This window comes from Melanerpes formicivorus, unplaced genomic scaffold (assembly GCF_026170545.1).
Source record: "Melanerpes formicivorus ecotype bairdi unplaced genomic scaffold, bMelFor1.0.p_v2 SCAF_21, whole genome shotgun sequence".
Taxonomy (NCBI): domain Eukaryota; kingdom Metazoa; phylum Chordata; class Aves; order Piciformes; family Picidae; genus Melanerpes; species Melanerpes formicivorus.
Window position 1 is genome coordinate 398581 of NW_027142373.1, and position 16385 is coordinate 414965.

At 63.6% G+C, this 16385-nt stretch overlaps 1 protein-coding gene across 1 annotated transcript in view; it reads right to left on the reverse strand.

Moving 5' to 3' along the window:
- Window positions 1-874: 874 nt before the first annotated feature.
- LOC137447440 (forkhead box protein O6-like) overlaps window positions 875-16385 on the reverse strand; it is a 44355-nt gene continuing 28844 nt past the window's right edge. The window contains 1 exon segment of the mRNA XM_068150917.1: window positions 875-5591. Within this exon segment, the coding sequence (XP_068007018.1) occupies window positions 4134-5591 (1458 nt within the window). The 3' untranslated portion in view covers window positions 875-4133.

Sequence of the window (16385 nt, forward strand, 5' to 3'; positions counted from 1 at the left end):
GCCCCAGGGCTCTCAGTCTCTCTTCACAGGGGAGATGCTCAAGTCTCCTAAGCATCCTCCTGGCTCTCTGTTGGACTCTCTCCAGCAGGTCTCTGTCTCTCTGGAACTGGGGAGCCCCAAACTGGACACAGTTTTCCAGGTGTGGTCTCAGCAGGGCTGAGTAGAGGGGGAAGAGAACCTCCCTATCCCTGCTGGCCACACTTTGCTTGCTGCACCCATGCCTGTGCTTCAGCTTGTGGCAGAGAGGTGAGGACAATGCCAGATCCACAAGAGGAGAGATGTCCCCAGCTGCAACACCAGCAAGGTGGGGTGGCTGAACTGGTGGCACTGGGATGCTTGGCCACAAGCTCACTGTGATGCAGGGGTCTTGTTCAGCTGCTGTGTGTGGGGTGCAGAGACTCCCCTGGGCATCACATGGCTGTGGAGGTGGTGGAAGTGCTTTGAAATAGATTTTGGAGGCTGCCTCAGTTTCCCCACCTTCATTTGAGCTGATTGTGGAAGGACAAGTTGAATTGAAACCCTTCCTTGAGTGGCCTGAGATGAGTCCAGAGAGAAGTCATCTGCATAGCCCTGAGAGAAGCCACCTGGAACTCAAGGTGAGGCAGGGTGTGGAGGAGAGAGGGGCTGCCCACGGCACTGGGGTGGGCACAGGGCTTTCCAGAGGGCACCTGGTCCCCTCAGCCCGTTTGGAGCCTGGCAGCAGGTCAGTATCCACCTCTCTGTCTCTAAGAGCACCTCAGAGGGGTTTCAGCTCCCTCCAAGCCACTTTGATGAGCACTGGGGAGCCCTTTGGGCGGCCAGCGCTGTCCTCCCCCCGCCCCCCTGCCCCAGCCCAGCCCCAGGGCAGCACAGAGGGCAGGAGCCCCACACTCTGTAATATTTAAAACGATTTTATTCATGAAAATATGCTGTACAATGCACTATACACAGGGCTTTACATGGCCACACACACAGACTCTAATAGCACGACCAAGAAAGTTAACCATTGCCTACCATAGATGCGTGGTGAGAGATGACACCTGCCAGAGACCCCCCCCCCAACTCTGTACAGTTATAAATATGAGGGAAAGGACCCAAAACCTCCAGTTGAAGCAAACCACTGGGGCCCCTTTGGCGTCCCCTCGGCGCCAGCTCCGGGCTCCGGGCAGGGCCGGGAGCAGGGCTGGGGGCAGAGGATGCTCCTTGTGCCCAAAGGGCTGGGGAGGGCAGAGGGGGTGATGGATGGGGGAGGCCGAAGCTGAGGTGAGACATGAAGTGAGCTGTGCTTGGGCAGCTGGGGAGCAGAGAGGGAGCCCAGAGCCTTGGCCACCGCTGGGGAAGCGCAGTGAAGCCCTGGCTGCCCCTTCCCCGGTCGCAGCACCAGGACGCGCAGGGGGCACGGCCGTACACCCCCGGCACCTGCCTGCCCCACGGGCACCACACCTCCATGACATCACCAGCACCCCACCCAGCCACCCTGGCCCTGGCACCACCCCCCCGCCCGCCTCTGCCCCGCTGCCCTCCACCCCCGCGGGTCCAGCCCGTCCCAGCTCCCCCCGCCCGGGTCGCGGGGTCCCTGTGCCCGCCTGCCGCTGTCCCTGGCACCGCACGACGACTGTACACACGACGCTCACCAACACGACTCCACCGCACACACGACAACCCCACGGTCACGAACCACAACGACAGCTTGGCAACGGGACGTGCCCCACGGGGGAGCGGGGCGGGGGGAGGCCAGCCGGGCTGGGGGGGCGGGGGCAGGGGAGGGACAAAGCTTTACTGCTGCTGCTGCTGCTGCTGCAGCTTCCCCTCTGCCGCGCTGGTGCCTGGCCCGCAGCTGTACCACCTCCAAGGGGTCTTTTTTTTTGGGGGGGGGTCCCTGCGCTTAAGCATCCCATCTGCCAGGGTGTGCCCAGCTGGCTGCTGCCCGGCGTGCTGGTGTGCTGCTGGCTGTGTGTCTGGGGGAGCCAGGACCCCTTCCTCCCATGGTTTGGGGGGGGGCACTGAGCTCCCCCTTCCCCTCCCCCCCGCCTTGTTGCTGCCATGACCCCGTGTGCAGCGCCGGGTGGGGGCAGGGCTGGCACTCCCCAGCCGTGTTCCATCAGTTGCCAAGGGTTTGAGATCTGCCTGGCACGAGAGGTGGGTACAAAAGGAATGATCCTGCCCAGAGAAGAATCCCTTTTAAAAAAGCATTGGAGAAAGGTTCTCTAGAATAGAATATATTAAATTCTGTACATGAGCAAATAATGTAAACATAATTAATTAACTGCTAAGAATGTCTGCAGAGGCCGTGCCCGCCCTGTGCCCGCGGCCCAGGTCATCTGGTGGCACGTGGAGCTCCTCTCTCACTGTGCCCCACACTCAGGGGTCAGCAGGGGAGCAGGAGGTGCTCACCCACGAGTCCTTCCCTGCCCCAGATCTGAGCAGACAGGGTTCCCCTCATGGCTTGCTGGGACCCAGCACCTGCCCCACGGAGGTGGTGCTGGAAGGAGAAGGGAAGAGCTGGGCTGGGAAAAGGTGCTGGGGGAGTGGCCTGCCCCTTGCTGCAGCCCAGGGGTGGGGGTCTGGAGAAAGCCTGTGGTGCCCAGGAGGAAGGTGGCCTATGCAGGGAGTCACCTGGGACAGAGCAGAGGCTCCCACAGCCTCTCCCTTCAGCCCCTCCATCTCCTCTGGACCATTGGCCTGCCTGGCTGCCCATCCAAAACCCCTGTGGTACCCAGCAGCAGGGAGCTCTCACTCAGCTGTGCAGGGTGGCAGTGGCCTGGCACAGCAATGGGGCTGCTCTGGGCTCCCCACACCCAGCAGGCTGTGTGTGAGTCACGGACCCCTTCCCCACGAAGCATCAGCCTGTGGCAGGTGAGTGCACCAGGGCTGACTCCTCTTGCTGACAGCTCTCCAGGCCAGCTCTCCTGGCATCCTGGGGATAGGCAGTAAGCCCTCTGGATGGGGATGCTGGCTGGACTCACTCCTGAAAGCAGCAGTGACCCCCCCAAGAGCCTCCCCATCACCAGCTGTGAGCCCTGCAGGACCTCCCTGAGCTCTGCACCAGGGGATGCAGCATGGGTCACCCAGGTCGGGGCAGGTAGCTCCAGAGGTCTGGACACCACACTGCTCCCTCCTCACACAGCTCCTTCTCGAGGGTGCCCCCACACACCAGCCCCCAGCCTCCAGCCCAGCACCAACACCCAAGGCCAAGCCCAGCTGTGACCTGCAATGGGCTGCAGCCATCAGCACTGCCCACAGCCTCTCTCCTCCTCTCCTTGAGCTCAGCTCTTCCTTCCAACGCAAAAACTCAACGCCAGCAGAGTGCACAAAACCCCTCCCCCACCCCGTGAGCTCCCCCTGAGCCTCCAGCAGGGAGGACCCAGGCCAGCAGCACATCACTCCCGGCAGGACCACCCCATGCCCACGGCTGCTCCGGGCAGGGATCCACAGTGTGCCCACAGGCAGGTGTGACCGTGGCACCCCCAGCACCCATCAGCAGTCCCCAGGACACCCTTCCCTCCAGCACCAACCCTTCTCACTGCCTGGTAAGAAAACCTGCCTGGAGCCACGCAAGAGACCCCCAGTGGAGGTGGCCTGGGCACGTGGGCTTGGCAGAGCTCAGAGCACCACCGGGATCTAGGGGTGCAAGCCCCTCCCGGCCCTGGGGCAGGGTCCCCGCTCCTGACACTTCTGCTCAGAGGACTCATTTCCCAAGCTGGCTCGGGGGAGGAGCCCCTTTCAGAGAGGGGTACACACGCAGGGGGCTCCCACAGCACCAACCAGCACCACCTCATCACCCAGCCCAAAGGACAGATCAAACTGGCACCATCACAGCGGGGCACGGGGACCGGCTGGGAAGGTCCATCCCTTCCTGCTGCCCCCAGACCCGCCTCTCCTGCCCGCCTGCCCTGTGTCCTCTGGAGGATGCTCGCAGGAGGGCCCGCAGACGGGGCCCGGGTGTGGGCTGGGGGTGGGGGTCCCGACCCTGACTCCAGGTTTGACCCTGGGGTTTGCGTTCCCTGCTTGACCTCAAGCTCAGCCCCGCGGCTCTGGCCCAGCGCAACAAACAAAGGCAGAAGAGAAAGGAAAGAAAAAAACAACGGTTAGTCTCAATGTTCCCCTCGGTGGCTCCTCGGCGGCGAGACCCCCCCCTCTCCCCGGGGCGGGCGTCAGCCGGGCACCCAGCTCTGGTTCGTGGGCTGGGGGGCGGCGGGCAGGGCGGGCACGCCCAGCCCGTTCTGCGGCGGCAGGGCCGAGTCGAAGTTGAAGTCCATCTCGTCGCTGTCCATGAAGTCGTTCAGGATGATGGACTCCACGTCGCACTCCAGGCTCCCGTTGAACATGTCCAGGTCCAGGTCTGCCGGGAACCTGTCCGGGCCCAAGGCGGGGGGGTGGCCGGCCCCCGGGTAGGGGCCCTGCAGCGACTCCAGCAGGCTCATGTGTGCCCCCTGGGCACCGGCGTAGGAGGGCAGGTGCCCGTGGTGCGGCGCGGCCGGCATGCTGCACGTCTCACCGGGCAGGCTCATAAGGCTGACAGCGTTGGCTAAGGCACTGGTGTGGACCGCAGGGGGGTGGTGGTGGGGGTGGTGGGGATGGGGGTGGTGGTGGTTGTGGTGGGCGGCCGGGGACGGGTGGTACAAAGCGCTGCCCTTCATCAGAGAGCCCGAGTGGGACGGGTAGGGGGCCACGGCCTGCTCCCCGCCCCCGCACAGCAGCGGGCTGGGTCTGTGGCCGCGGGCCGGCACCGTGGGGCTGGCCGGCGGCAGGGGCAGCTCCCCCGGCACCATGCTCTCCTTGTGCGAGTAGGAGATGGAGGAGAGCAGGTCCTGCAGCGAGGAGGCGTTCCGGTAGGGGCCGGCCGGGGAGAAGCTGGCTTGCTTGTTCTCCTGGATGGTCTGCATGGGCAGGCGGCGCATCAGGCCGAGCGCTGGCTGGCTGTAGATCGTCCCGCAGTAGGTGCTGCCCGCGGGGCCCATGCTGGAGCACTTGGAGTTGAAGCTGAAGCTGGAGCTCCGCTGGCGCAGGGCGGCCGGCGGCAGCTGCTGCGAGGGGCTGATGGCGTAGCCGTCCTGCAGGTCCTCCAGCAGGCTCTCGCCCAGGCTCTCGTTCAGGCTGATGGTGCCGGTCAGGTCGGTCAGCCGGGGCAGCTCCACGGAGCAGCGGGCGCTGAGGGAAGGGGACATGGTGCTGGAGGGGCTGGGGTACATCAGCGGGGAGGAAGGGGTGCCGTCGTCCTCCTCCAGCTCGTCGGGCTCGTGGTTGGCCATGATGGGCGAGAGGCGGCCGCCCAGGGCGCCGGCCGCGGAGGTGGCCCTGGTCCTGAAGTCCGCCCAGGCGTCGTACTCGTCGCCGCCGTGGGACGCGGGGCTCCCGGACCACTTGGCCTGCTGGGGCGCGGGGCTGTCCTCCCCCCGCTCCTGCGCCGCCTGCAGCTGCTTCTTCTTGCTGGCCTTGCCCTTGATGCGCAGGAACTTGCTGTTGTTGTCCATGGAGACCGCCCGGCGCCGCGGCGTCTTGCCGGTCTTGCCGCCCTCGGGGTTCAGCATCCACCAGGAGCTCTTGCCCGTGCCCTCGTTCTGCACCCGGATGAAGCGGGTGTGCAGCGACAGGTTGTGCCGGATGGAGTTCTGCGGGGACAGCAAGGGCAGAGGGGCGGTCAGCAGCGGCTCCCGCGCCCCAGGCAGCAGGGGGAGGCTGGGGGGGGGCAGGGGGCATCATGGGGAACCTGGGTTCTATCCCCTGGGGCACCGCGGGGGGCAGGAGACATGATCAGCAGCAGTTCCAGCACCCCAGGGAGCAGGGAGAATCTGGGGGGTACGTGGGGGATCATGAGGGACCTGGGTTCTATCCCCTGGGGCACCGCGGGGGGCAGGGGATGTGATCAGCAGCAGCTCCAGCAGCCCAGGGAGCAAGGGCATGCTGGAGGGGATACAGGGGGCATCATGAGGGATCTGGGCTCTGCTCCCTGGAGCACCATGGAGGGCAGGGGACATGGTGAGCAGCAGCTCCAGCACCCCAGGGAGCAGGGGCATGCTGGAGGGGATACAGGGGGCATCATGAGGGATCTGGGCTCTGTTTCCTGGGGCACCAGGGAGGGCAGGGGACATGGTGAGAAGCAGTTCCAGCAGCCCAGGCAGGGGAGGGATGCTGGTTCATGTGGCATCATGAGGGACAGGGATTCCACCCCCTGGGACACCACAGCTGGCTGAGCCAGAGCAGGCAGGGCTCAGAGGGCCTTTCCCGGGCACTGCCAGGCATCTCAGCTCCAGGAGCCCAGGTGGCATGGCTGCATCCATCAGCTCCCATCATTAGCACAATCACTGCCATGGCAGGGTGGAGATGGGGGGGTCTTTAGCATGAGCCCCAGGGACCTGCAGCAGGCAGGGCCACATCTCAGGGGACTCTTAATTCCCTGGCAGGAGCCTAGGGAGGGGCCAGGTGAGGAAGGAACAAAAGCAGAGGCACAGTGAGGCACAGTCCAGGACTCCTCCATCCCTCCCAGGCACCCAAGAAGAGCCACCGTGATGCTCCCAGCACACCCTTGCCCACATGCATCCCTGCAGACATCCCAGGCACACCACCAGCTCCACAGGCAGAGGGAGTCTCTTTGCCCACACACCTCTGGGCACCAACCCTCTGGAGCTGGCTCCAAAAACCACCTTCCCTGCCTGGCATCATATTGCAGTGTTCTCCCCTCCTCCTTCATCACTGGAAGGTAGAACCAAGCCAGGATGCATCAGCACTACCACAGCTCAGAACAAGGTCACATAGAATCCCAGAATCCCAGCATGGGGAGGGCTGGAAGTGAGCTCTGGAGCTCATCCAGTCCAACCACCCTGCTCCAGCAGGGGACCCACAGCAGCTTGCCCAGAAGCACAATGCCCAGGCGGGGTTTAAAGCTCTCCAGAGAAGGAGACTCCACAACCTCTCTGGGCAGCCTGCTCCAGGCCTCCAGCACCCTCACACAATAGAATTTTTTACTTCTCCTCAGATGGTGCCTCCTGGCTTCTAGTTCGTGCCCTCTGCCCATTGTCCTGTCCCTGGGCACCACTGACAAGAGTCTAACCCCAGCCTCTTGCCCCCCAGGGGTCCTTTAGCTCTTGCTGAGCATTGCTCAGATCCCCTCTGGGGCTGCTCTTCTCCAGGCTCTCAGCCCCAGGGCTCTCAGCCTTTGCTCCTCACAGAGCTGCTCTGTGCAACATCCAAAGGTGCCATTGCCCCTTGGAATGACAGTCTTGGGGTACCTTGGGGAGATGCCTTCCAAGCTCCAGCCAGAGGAAGAGAGGAGTTGAGGATAAAAAGTGACAGAATGGTTTGGGTTGGAAGGGACCTCAGAGCTCGTCCAGTGCCAACCCCCTGCTATGGGCAGGGACATCTCCCACCAGCACAGGGTGCTCAAGGCCTCATCCAGCCTGGCCTGGAACACCTCCAGGGAGGAGACAGCCACAGCCTCCCTGGGCAACCTGTGCCAGTGTCTCCCCACCCTCACTCATTTCTTCCTCATCTCCACTCTCAATCTCCCCTCTCCCAGCTCAAAGCCATTGTCCCTCATCCTGGCACTCCCAGCCCTTGTCCAAAGTTCCTCCCAGCTCTCCTGGAGCCCTTCGGGTACTGGGAGGCTGCTCTGAGGTCTTTCTGGAGCCTTCTCTTCTCCAGGCTGAACAGCCCCAAATCTCCCAGCCTGTCCCCATGAGGGAGGTTCTCAGCCTCTTATCATCTTCATGGCCTCTAGACCCACTCCAGCAGCTCCTTCAAGTCCTGCCAGAACACATCAGCCGACGGTGTAGAGCCTTGTGCTCCAGCACTGCCTATGGGCACAGGGCAGGGGCTGCAGGAGCCTGCAGGGGTGCAGCCTGCCCAGCTCCAGGAGGGATAGGAGGCAGGAAGCTGCAGGAGCGGCAGGATGCTGCAGGAGAGGCAGGAGGCTGAAGGAGGCAGGAGGGGCAGGATGCTGCAGGAAGCAGGAGGCTGCAGGAGGCAGGATGCTGCAGGAGGGGCAGGAGGCTGCAGGAGGGGAGCAGGATGCTGCAGGAGGCGGGTAAGAGGCTGCAGAAGGGGCAGGATGCTGCAGGAGGCAGGAGGAGCAGGAGGAGCAAGAAGCAGGAGGCTGCAGGAGGGGCAGGATGCTGCAGGAGGCAGGAGGGGCAGGAGGAGCAAGAAGCAGGAGGCTGCAGGAGGGGCAGGATGCTGCAGGAGGGGCAGAAGGCTGCAGGAGGGGAGCAGGAGGCTGCAGGAGGGGAGCAGGATGCTGCAGGAGGCGGGTAAGAGGCTGCAGAAGGGGCAGGATGCTGCAGGAGGCAGGAGGGGCAGGAGGAGCAAGAAGCAGGAGGCTGCAGGAGGGGCAGGATGCTGCAGGAGGCAGGAGGGGCAGGAGGAGCAAGAAGCAGGAGGCTGCAGGAGGGGCAGGATGCTGCAGGAGGCAGGAGGGGCAGGAGGAGCAAGAAGCAGGAGGCTGCAGGAGGGGCAGGATGCTGCAGGAGGCAGGAGGGGCAGGAGGAGCAGGAGGCAGGAGGGGCAGGAGGAGCAAGAAGCAGGAGGCTGCAGGAGGGGCAGGAGGAAGCGATGCTGCAGGAGGGGGGTAAGAGGCTGCAGGAGGCAGGAGGGTCAGGAAGCAGGATGCTGCAGGAGGGGCAGGATGCTGCAGGAGAGGCAGGATGCTGCAGGAGGCAGGAGGGGCAGGAGGCTGCAGGAGGGGGGCAGGAGGCTGCAGGAGGGGCAGGAGGTAGGATGCTGCAGGAGGTAGGATGCTGCAGGAGGCAGGAGGGGCAGGAGGCTGCAGGAGGGGGGCAGGAGGCTGCAGGAGGGGGGCAGGAGGCTGCAGGAGGGGGGCAGGAGGCTGCAGGCGGGGGGCAGGAGGCTGCTGGGGGCCGGGGCCGGGGCCGCGGGGAGGGGCCGGGGCTGAAGTTGGGCTGCGTGTGGCGGCGCTGAGCGGAATGCTAATGGAGAGCAGAGCTGGCCCCAGCTCATCCATCACGTTATGTAATGGCTCACTTCTCTGCACTTCATTTATTTGGAGATTGCTCCCAGGCTGGCTCCTCGCCAGCAGCCACCAAATCCAAGTCTACAGAAATCAATCTCGCGCTGACTGATTAAGCCGTGTTTAGAACTAATTGCTCCTCCGTGTGTGGGGAGAATAAATTACTGGCTTTAATTTCACGTCTTTAAAATGCAACTGCAGGTATGGGCTAGGCCTTAACCCCTTCCTGCACCACCCCCCTGCACGGCCACCGAGGGGACAGGCTCACGGAACTGTCACAGGGCTGGAAGGGACCTCAAGGCTCAGCCGGTTCCAACCCCCCTGCCGTGGCCAGGGACACCTCACACTGCAGCAGGTTGCTCACAGCCACATCCAGCCTGGCTGCAAACACCTCCAGGGATGAGGCTTCCACCACCTCCCTGGGCAGCCTGTGCCAGTCTCTCACCACCCTCATGGGGAACAACTTCTTCCTCACATCCAATCTCAATCTCCCCCTTTCTAGTTGTGCTCCATCCCCCCCAGTCCTATCACTCCCTGACGCCCTCAAAAGTCCCTCCCCAGCTTTCTTGGAGCCCCCTTCAGATCCTGGAAGGCCACAAGAAGGTCTCCTGGGAGCCTTCTCCTTTACAGCCTGAACAGTCCCAACTCCCTCAGTTTGTCTCCATAGCAGAGCAGCTCCAGCCCTCTGCTCATCCTCGTGGCCCTTCTCTGGACACCTTCCAGCACCTCCAGATCCTTCCTGGAACAGAGGCTCCAGAACTGGGCACAGTGCTCCAGGTGGGGTGTCCAGGACAGGCTGGAGCAGGCATGGATCAGGAACAGGCTGAGCTCCGTGCTGCTCCCTGCAGTGGTGGTGCCCATGCTGATGTTCATCACCTTCAGACCTGCCTGGCAAGGAGAGCTCTCCCTGGTCCCCCAACACATCTCCCCCCAGCCACAGGCTGAGCCCTCAACATGCCTGAGCTGCTGGGGACAGAGCATCGAAATACAGAATGGGTTGGGCTGGAAGGGACCTTAAAGATCATCTAGTTCCAAGTCCCTGCCATGGGCAGAGACACCTCACACCAGCAGAGGTTCCTCAAGGCCTCCTCCAGCCTGGTCTGGAGCACCTCCAGGGATGAGGCATCCACAACCTCCCTGGGCAGCCCATTCCAGTGCACCACATGGCTGTCACCACGTCTGAAGAGCCAGAGCCAGCTCAGCCCCACAGAATCAATATTGTTTGGGTTGGAAAAGTCCTCTGAGATCCTGAGTCCTGAGATCATCCAGCCATCACCACCATGGCCACCAAACCCTGGCCCCAAGTGCCATGGCCACAGGTTCCATGAACACCTCCAGGGATGGGGACTCCACCACCTCCCTGGGCAGCCTGTGCCAATCCCTGACCACTCCTGCAGCAAAGACATTTTCCCTCCTCTCCAACCTAAGCCTCCCCTGGCACAACTTCAGGCCCTTCACCTGAGACTAGGGAGCAGAGCCCAACCCCCAGCTCACTGCAGCCTTCTTTCAGGGAGCTGTAGAGAGCAATGAGGTCTCCCTCAGCCTCCTCTTCTCCAGGCTGAACACCCCCAGCTCCCTCAGCTGCTCCTCCCCAGTCCTGTTCCCAGACCCTTCCCCAGCTTGGTTGCCCTTCTCTGGACCAGCTCCAGCCTCTCAATGTCCTTCTTGCAGTGAGGAGCCCAGAACTGGCCCCAGGATTTGAGCTGTGGCCTCAGCAGTGCCTCACCCATGGTGCTGCTTTGCACCCAAACACTTCACCCATTGATGAGGACACTCCAGTAGGGCTTGTTGGGGCAATGCTCAGCTGCTGCTAATCCCCTGGCAGGATTGGGGACCCCACCAGCAGTCCTGGGTCTGCTCATCATGGGGTTGCAGGAGATGCTGCAGCACCCCATGGCTGGGACAGAGCTGCACCGAGAGAGGGGCTGGGGTTTGAAGGGAGTCTGGAGCACCATGGCTGGACAGGGTGACATTCAGCATGGAGCTGACCTCCTTCTCCTCAGCTCCAGCACGGGGCACCCAGCACCACCCACGGTCCAGGCTGGTGTGAGGCAGGGGACAGGGCTGGCAGGGGGGTGAGGGGAGGCTTGTAGGGTCAAGCTTGCCCTAGGGTGAGGAGGGGAGGGGATGCTGCTGCCTCTTCTACAGCCAAGCTTCATTAAGAGCCAAAAGACAGCGGCAATTAAGTGCAAGGCTCCTCATTAGCACCCCGAGGCGCTGGGCTGGCAGTGGCTGGGGAGCAGGGTGCAGGGCTGGGGGCTGTACTGGGGCGGGCCAGGAGCTTATTAACAGCATGAGGCAGGGACCTGCTTCACCAGTCTGCACCCCAGCAGCCCTCCAGCAGCCCCCAGAGCATCCACAGCAGCCAGCCCTGGGCTGGTGGGGAGGGAGCAGGACAGGATGGCACTGTGGGAAACGCGGGGCTCAGCTCCTGGCCAGCCCCAGGCAGGGTGGTGATGTGCTGGGGACATCGGGGGACATGTGCTGGGCAAACCTCCCTGACAGCAGCTGCCTCAGCAGGGCTGTGAGCCAGAGTCTGGTTTTGGCAGGGTGCAGAGGGGGCAGGTAGCAGTCTCAGGGTCTCCATCCTGCTCCACTCTGCCCAAAGTCCTGCAGGGCTTCTCGCAGCAACCTGCACCTTGCCAGGCCTGGCCATGCCCTGCCCCCTCCTCATCCCTTTAGGGGCTCCATGGCAGTCTCTCCCTGCCCAGCCCAATGGCTCAAGCCCTTCACCAAAGCAGAGAGAGCCTCCTGGCATCCGGGCCCCAGGCAGCCCCAAAAGCCACAGGAGGAGGAGCATGGTGCTGAGCACACATCCAGCCCATGCCAGGGGATGGCAGCCAAGCCCCAGCCCTCACCTCTGCAGCAGTGCAGGGGATGCTGTGGGTATAGACCCATGGAATTGTTTGGGCTGGAAGAGACCTCAGATCCATCAACACCAACCCAACCCCACCATGGCCACCAAACCCTGGCCCCAAGCGCCATGGCCACAGGGTTCTGGAACACCTCCAGGCATGGGGACTCCACACCTCCCTGGGCAGCCTGTGCCCATCCCTGACCACTCCTGCAGCAAAGAAATCTTTCCTCATCTCCAACCTAACCCTTCCCTGGCATGATTTCAGCAGAGAGTAGCAGACCTGAGGGCTGGAGGTGGCACCAGGGCTGCCGGGAGTGGCAGGCAGACCCAAGCCCTGCTTGGGTGACACCATGAGGGGATGAGGCTGGAGCCTGTGCCAGCCCCTGGAGGCTTTGCCAACCTGGAAGCCGGCGGTGCCATCCTGTTACCCATCTGCCGGGAGCTGGTAGTGCTGCAGGACCTGGCGGGGTGGGGGGCTGGGGAGGCGGGAGTAGGGGGCTTGGGGGAGCTGTGGGCAACCACGGAGCCTCCTCATCCCCTCCAGGAGCCCTTCTGCAGGGAGCCTCATTGTCAGGGGCCAGGCAGTGTGAAATGGCCCTGATTAGCAATTAGTGCCTTTGTAAAGGGATTAGCCGGACCCATTGTTAGCAGCAGCGACTCGACTGTCAATTTGCATCTGGAAGCGCTGGTGATGATGATGATGATGATGGTGATGATGACCATGATGCGGCACTGGGAGCGATTCCCCTCCCCCAGTGTCCTTTTGACCAGAGAGACACTGTCTGGCCACACCGTGCCCGGCAGGGCGGTGAGGCGCTGCTGCCCCCGCCCCGAGATGGGCATCGAGCTGCCCTTTGCGGGACCCTCAGCACCACCAGCGCTGCAGCAGCATGGCCGGGGGGGTCTGCTCCTCCAGCTTTGGGGTGCCCAAGGGTCTGGGGGTGCACAGTGGGGCTGGACACCCTCCTGAGGTGGGGGAAATGAATGCAATTCCAGCAGGGAATTGCAGGATCGCACAAGCCCTGCTCCTGGCCAGAGCTGGGGAGAGTGAAGGAGCTGAGCTGTCCCTGTCCCTGTCCCTGTCCCTGTCCCTGTCCCTGTCCCTGTCCCTGTCCTATGCCATGCCATGCCCCACCTTGTCCTTGTCCTTGTCCTTGTCCTTGTCCTTGTCCTTGTCCTTGTCCTTGTCCTTGTCCCTATCCCTGTCCCTGCCCCTGCCCCATCCCTGTCCCATGCCATGCCCTGCACTTGTCTGCCGGCACTGCCCCGGGGCTGCCACCCCTCGCTGCTGTCCCCACATCACCCAGCCTGCATCTGCGCAAAACCACAAAGCTCCAACCCCCACCCTCCTCCCCGTGTTTGCAGAGCTCCCTCCCCACCCCGGCCGGGGTCTGTGAGGCTCTGTCTGTCAGTCCAGGCTGTTAGTCTGTCTGTCAATCCAGGCTCTTGGTCTGCCTGCCCAGCTCATGAGCCGTTCCCTGGTGGAGATCCTCCCCCAGGAGCAGGCAGCGACAGTGCCCCTAAGGAAGGCTCTGCCCTGCCAGCCGCCGATGGCTCCGGGAGTGCATTGGCGCTGATGTCCCCCTGGCACACACAAATTGCCACTGTTTGGGGCAGCACTCCAGGGGGCAGAGGCTGCCAGTCAGCCCTGATGCTGCCTCACCCCCAGGGATGCCATGCAGGGGTGCTGGTGGCATGGGACAGTCACTGGCGGCCCCCCCAAAAGACTTCGCATTCACCCGAGCTCCAGCACTGCCCACGGACACCAGCCCCTAAGCACAGTGGCCATCTGCATGGCACCTTGGCATCACCCCCTGGCAATGGCCAGCCCTAGCCCCTGCCACTGGCACCACCCTGCTGCCAGGAGCAGCTGGTGGCTGTGTGCACCCCACCGGCCCCAGCACCGAGGGGCCACATCCTGGCCCCACACCTGCTGCTGGGGCCAGCAGCTGGCACACAGCAGCACCACGGCCCTGAGCCACAGGGGTGCCAAGCTCCCCAGATGCTCATGGCCTGTGCCCACAGCCATGCCCGAGCAGGACCCTGCCCTCAGCACCTCCCACGGCCGCAAAGCCCTCAGCCCACCCACGGCAGTGCTCTGTGCACAGGCAGCAGGCAGGGAGAAGGGGCAGGGCGTGTGGGCAGCTGGAACTGCAGCCAGCGCCTGGCAGGAGTGCTCAGGCTTTGCACTGGGCTGCCCAGGCACTGGGCACAGCCTGGCACCAGGCTCAGGAGGGATGGCAATCCCTGTTGGCCCCTCTGGTGTGAGCAGCCCCCCCAGGGCTGGGGCAGGAGCAGCTCTGGCACAGGACTTGGCAAGGCAGCTCTGAGCAGCTGCCATATGTGGGCATCTCCTCTGCCCCATAGCACCCAGGGCAAAGGATGGTTCCAGGGGAGTGCCATGCTCTGGGCTGTGGGCATGGAGCTGGGAATCCCTGTTGTGGGGCCAGGTTGTGCTAACCTGGGGCAGGGCTTTACCTGATCTCCTGCCCATGTGCCTCTGCCATCCCCTGGGGCTGGGTGATGGTGCCCAAGACCAACCTCTCCTGACCAATGTCCACCTGAGCCCACCCCACTGCCAGGACTCACCAGTCCCATCCCAAGCCCCCAAATCCAGGAGCCTGGTTGAGGCTGCCCAGGCTTTGGGCACCAACACAGGTGCTGTGGCAGCTGGATGGGTCCCCAGGGCAAAGCCCATCCCCTGCTTGGCCCCCTGATGGCCTTGGGCCACCTTTGCCATTCACCCCTGGCATAGCCTCCCAAGGAGCAGCCCGGGCTGCACACCCTGGCACAGTGCCCCACCAGCAGCCCCTCAGCACCCCTGTGGACTTGGCACTGAGTTTGTGTTCTGCAGTTGGCTGGGGGCTCCCCTCCCCCTCATCACCACCAGCTCTGCAAGTGATGCCCAGACCCCCCCGGAGGAGTGGCACAACTCAAACCACACACTGCTCCCCGTGCCAGGGATGCCCACTGGGGCAACCTCACTCTGCAGCCTGCACCCAGCCTGGCTCAGCACAGGCAGCCCCGGGTGGGTGGGTGCCAAGCCGTGGGTGGGTGCTAGGCTCTGCCCTCTCTGCACAGCAGGGCTGCAGAGCAGGATGAGACCCACGCTGCACAGCCCCCGAGCAGCAGGGAGCCGGTGGGGGGCAGATCAGCCACCTCAGGGGGCTGCTCGTGCCCAGGCTGGAGCCATGCCCACAGCGGCAGGGGTGCCACCACAGCAGGGGTGGCAGCAGCCGAGCAGCCCTCTGCCGGTTCCCTCTCCCGGCTGGGGCTGCTGCCAGCCGCGGGCTGTTCCCTGCTCCGCGCCGGGAGCGTTGCCATGGCAGCAGGGTTATGTTCGCCAGCTGCCAGCACTCCCTGTCCCCTCCGGAGCCGGCAGCATCCCGGCGGCTCCTGCCCTGTCCCCAGCCCCGGGTGGTGCCCCTGGGGGCCAGGCACGGCAGCGGCTTCCCCACTGCCCACCCGTGGGGCTCACATCGGTTTGCTCCTCCCTTGGCCAACGCCTGGAGCTCCTCCCCACGGGGCCAGCGGTGCCCCAGACCCTTTGTGCCTTGCCTGGGGCTCTGTGCCAGCTCCTCCAGCCTCCCCCCTGCCCAAGCTGCTTCGGGGCTGGAGGGGCCAGAAGGGCAGAGGTCCCTTCAGAGAGGTGGTGCTGGATATTAGGAAGAATTTATTTGCTGCAGGAGTGGTCAGGGACTGGCACAGGCTGCCCAGGGAGGTGGTGGAGTCCCCATCCCTGGAGGTGTTCCAGAACCCTGTGGCCATGGCACTTGGGGCCAGGGTTTGGGGGCCATGGTGGTGCTGGGTTGATGTTGGACTGGATGATCTTGGAAGGCTTTACCAACCCAAACAACTCCATCCTTCTATGTCTCACCCCTGGAGATGCTCACAGCTTGGACAGGGCTGTCAGCAGCCTGTTGCAGCTGTCCCTCCCTGTTCCTTGCAGGGGGTGGAGCAGATGACCTTTAAAGGTCTCTTCCAACCCAAACTCTTCCATGATTCACACTGCAGCACCTGGCCCAAGCCCTGTCCCAAGGGGGCCACGCTGCTGGGCTCATCCTCAAGGCTACCAGGCTCTGCTGGGGGCACCAGCAGGGCCATAGGGGCAGAGGAGGGGCCCAGGGGTGATGTGCAAGGAGGTAACCCCTTGGTAACTCCGTGGTAATCCCTTGGTGCCCCCAGCAGAGCCATCCCTGTGAATCCCTCCAGGAGCAACCATCCTGCCCTACAAGCTCCCCAAAGGGCTCATTAGATGACACCAGGGCACTGCAGGTAACGAGCACAGAGCTCACTGCCAGGGAAACAGGCACAGAGCAGGCAGAGAGAGCAGAGAGCTGGCAGAGAACAGGCAGAGCTGGCAGAGAGAGGGCAGAGAGCAGGCAGAGAACAGGCAGAGCTGGCAGAGAGAGGGCAGAGAGCAGGCAGAGAACAGGCAGAGCTGGCAGAGAGAGGGCAGAGAGCAAGCAGAGAACAGGCAGAGCTGGCAGAGAGAGGGCAGAGAGCAGGCAGAGAACAGGCAGAGCTGGCAGAGAGAGGGCAGAGAGCAAGCAGAGAACAGGCAGACCTGGCAGAGAGCAGGCAGAG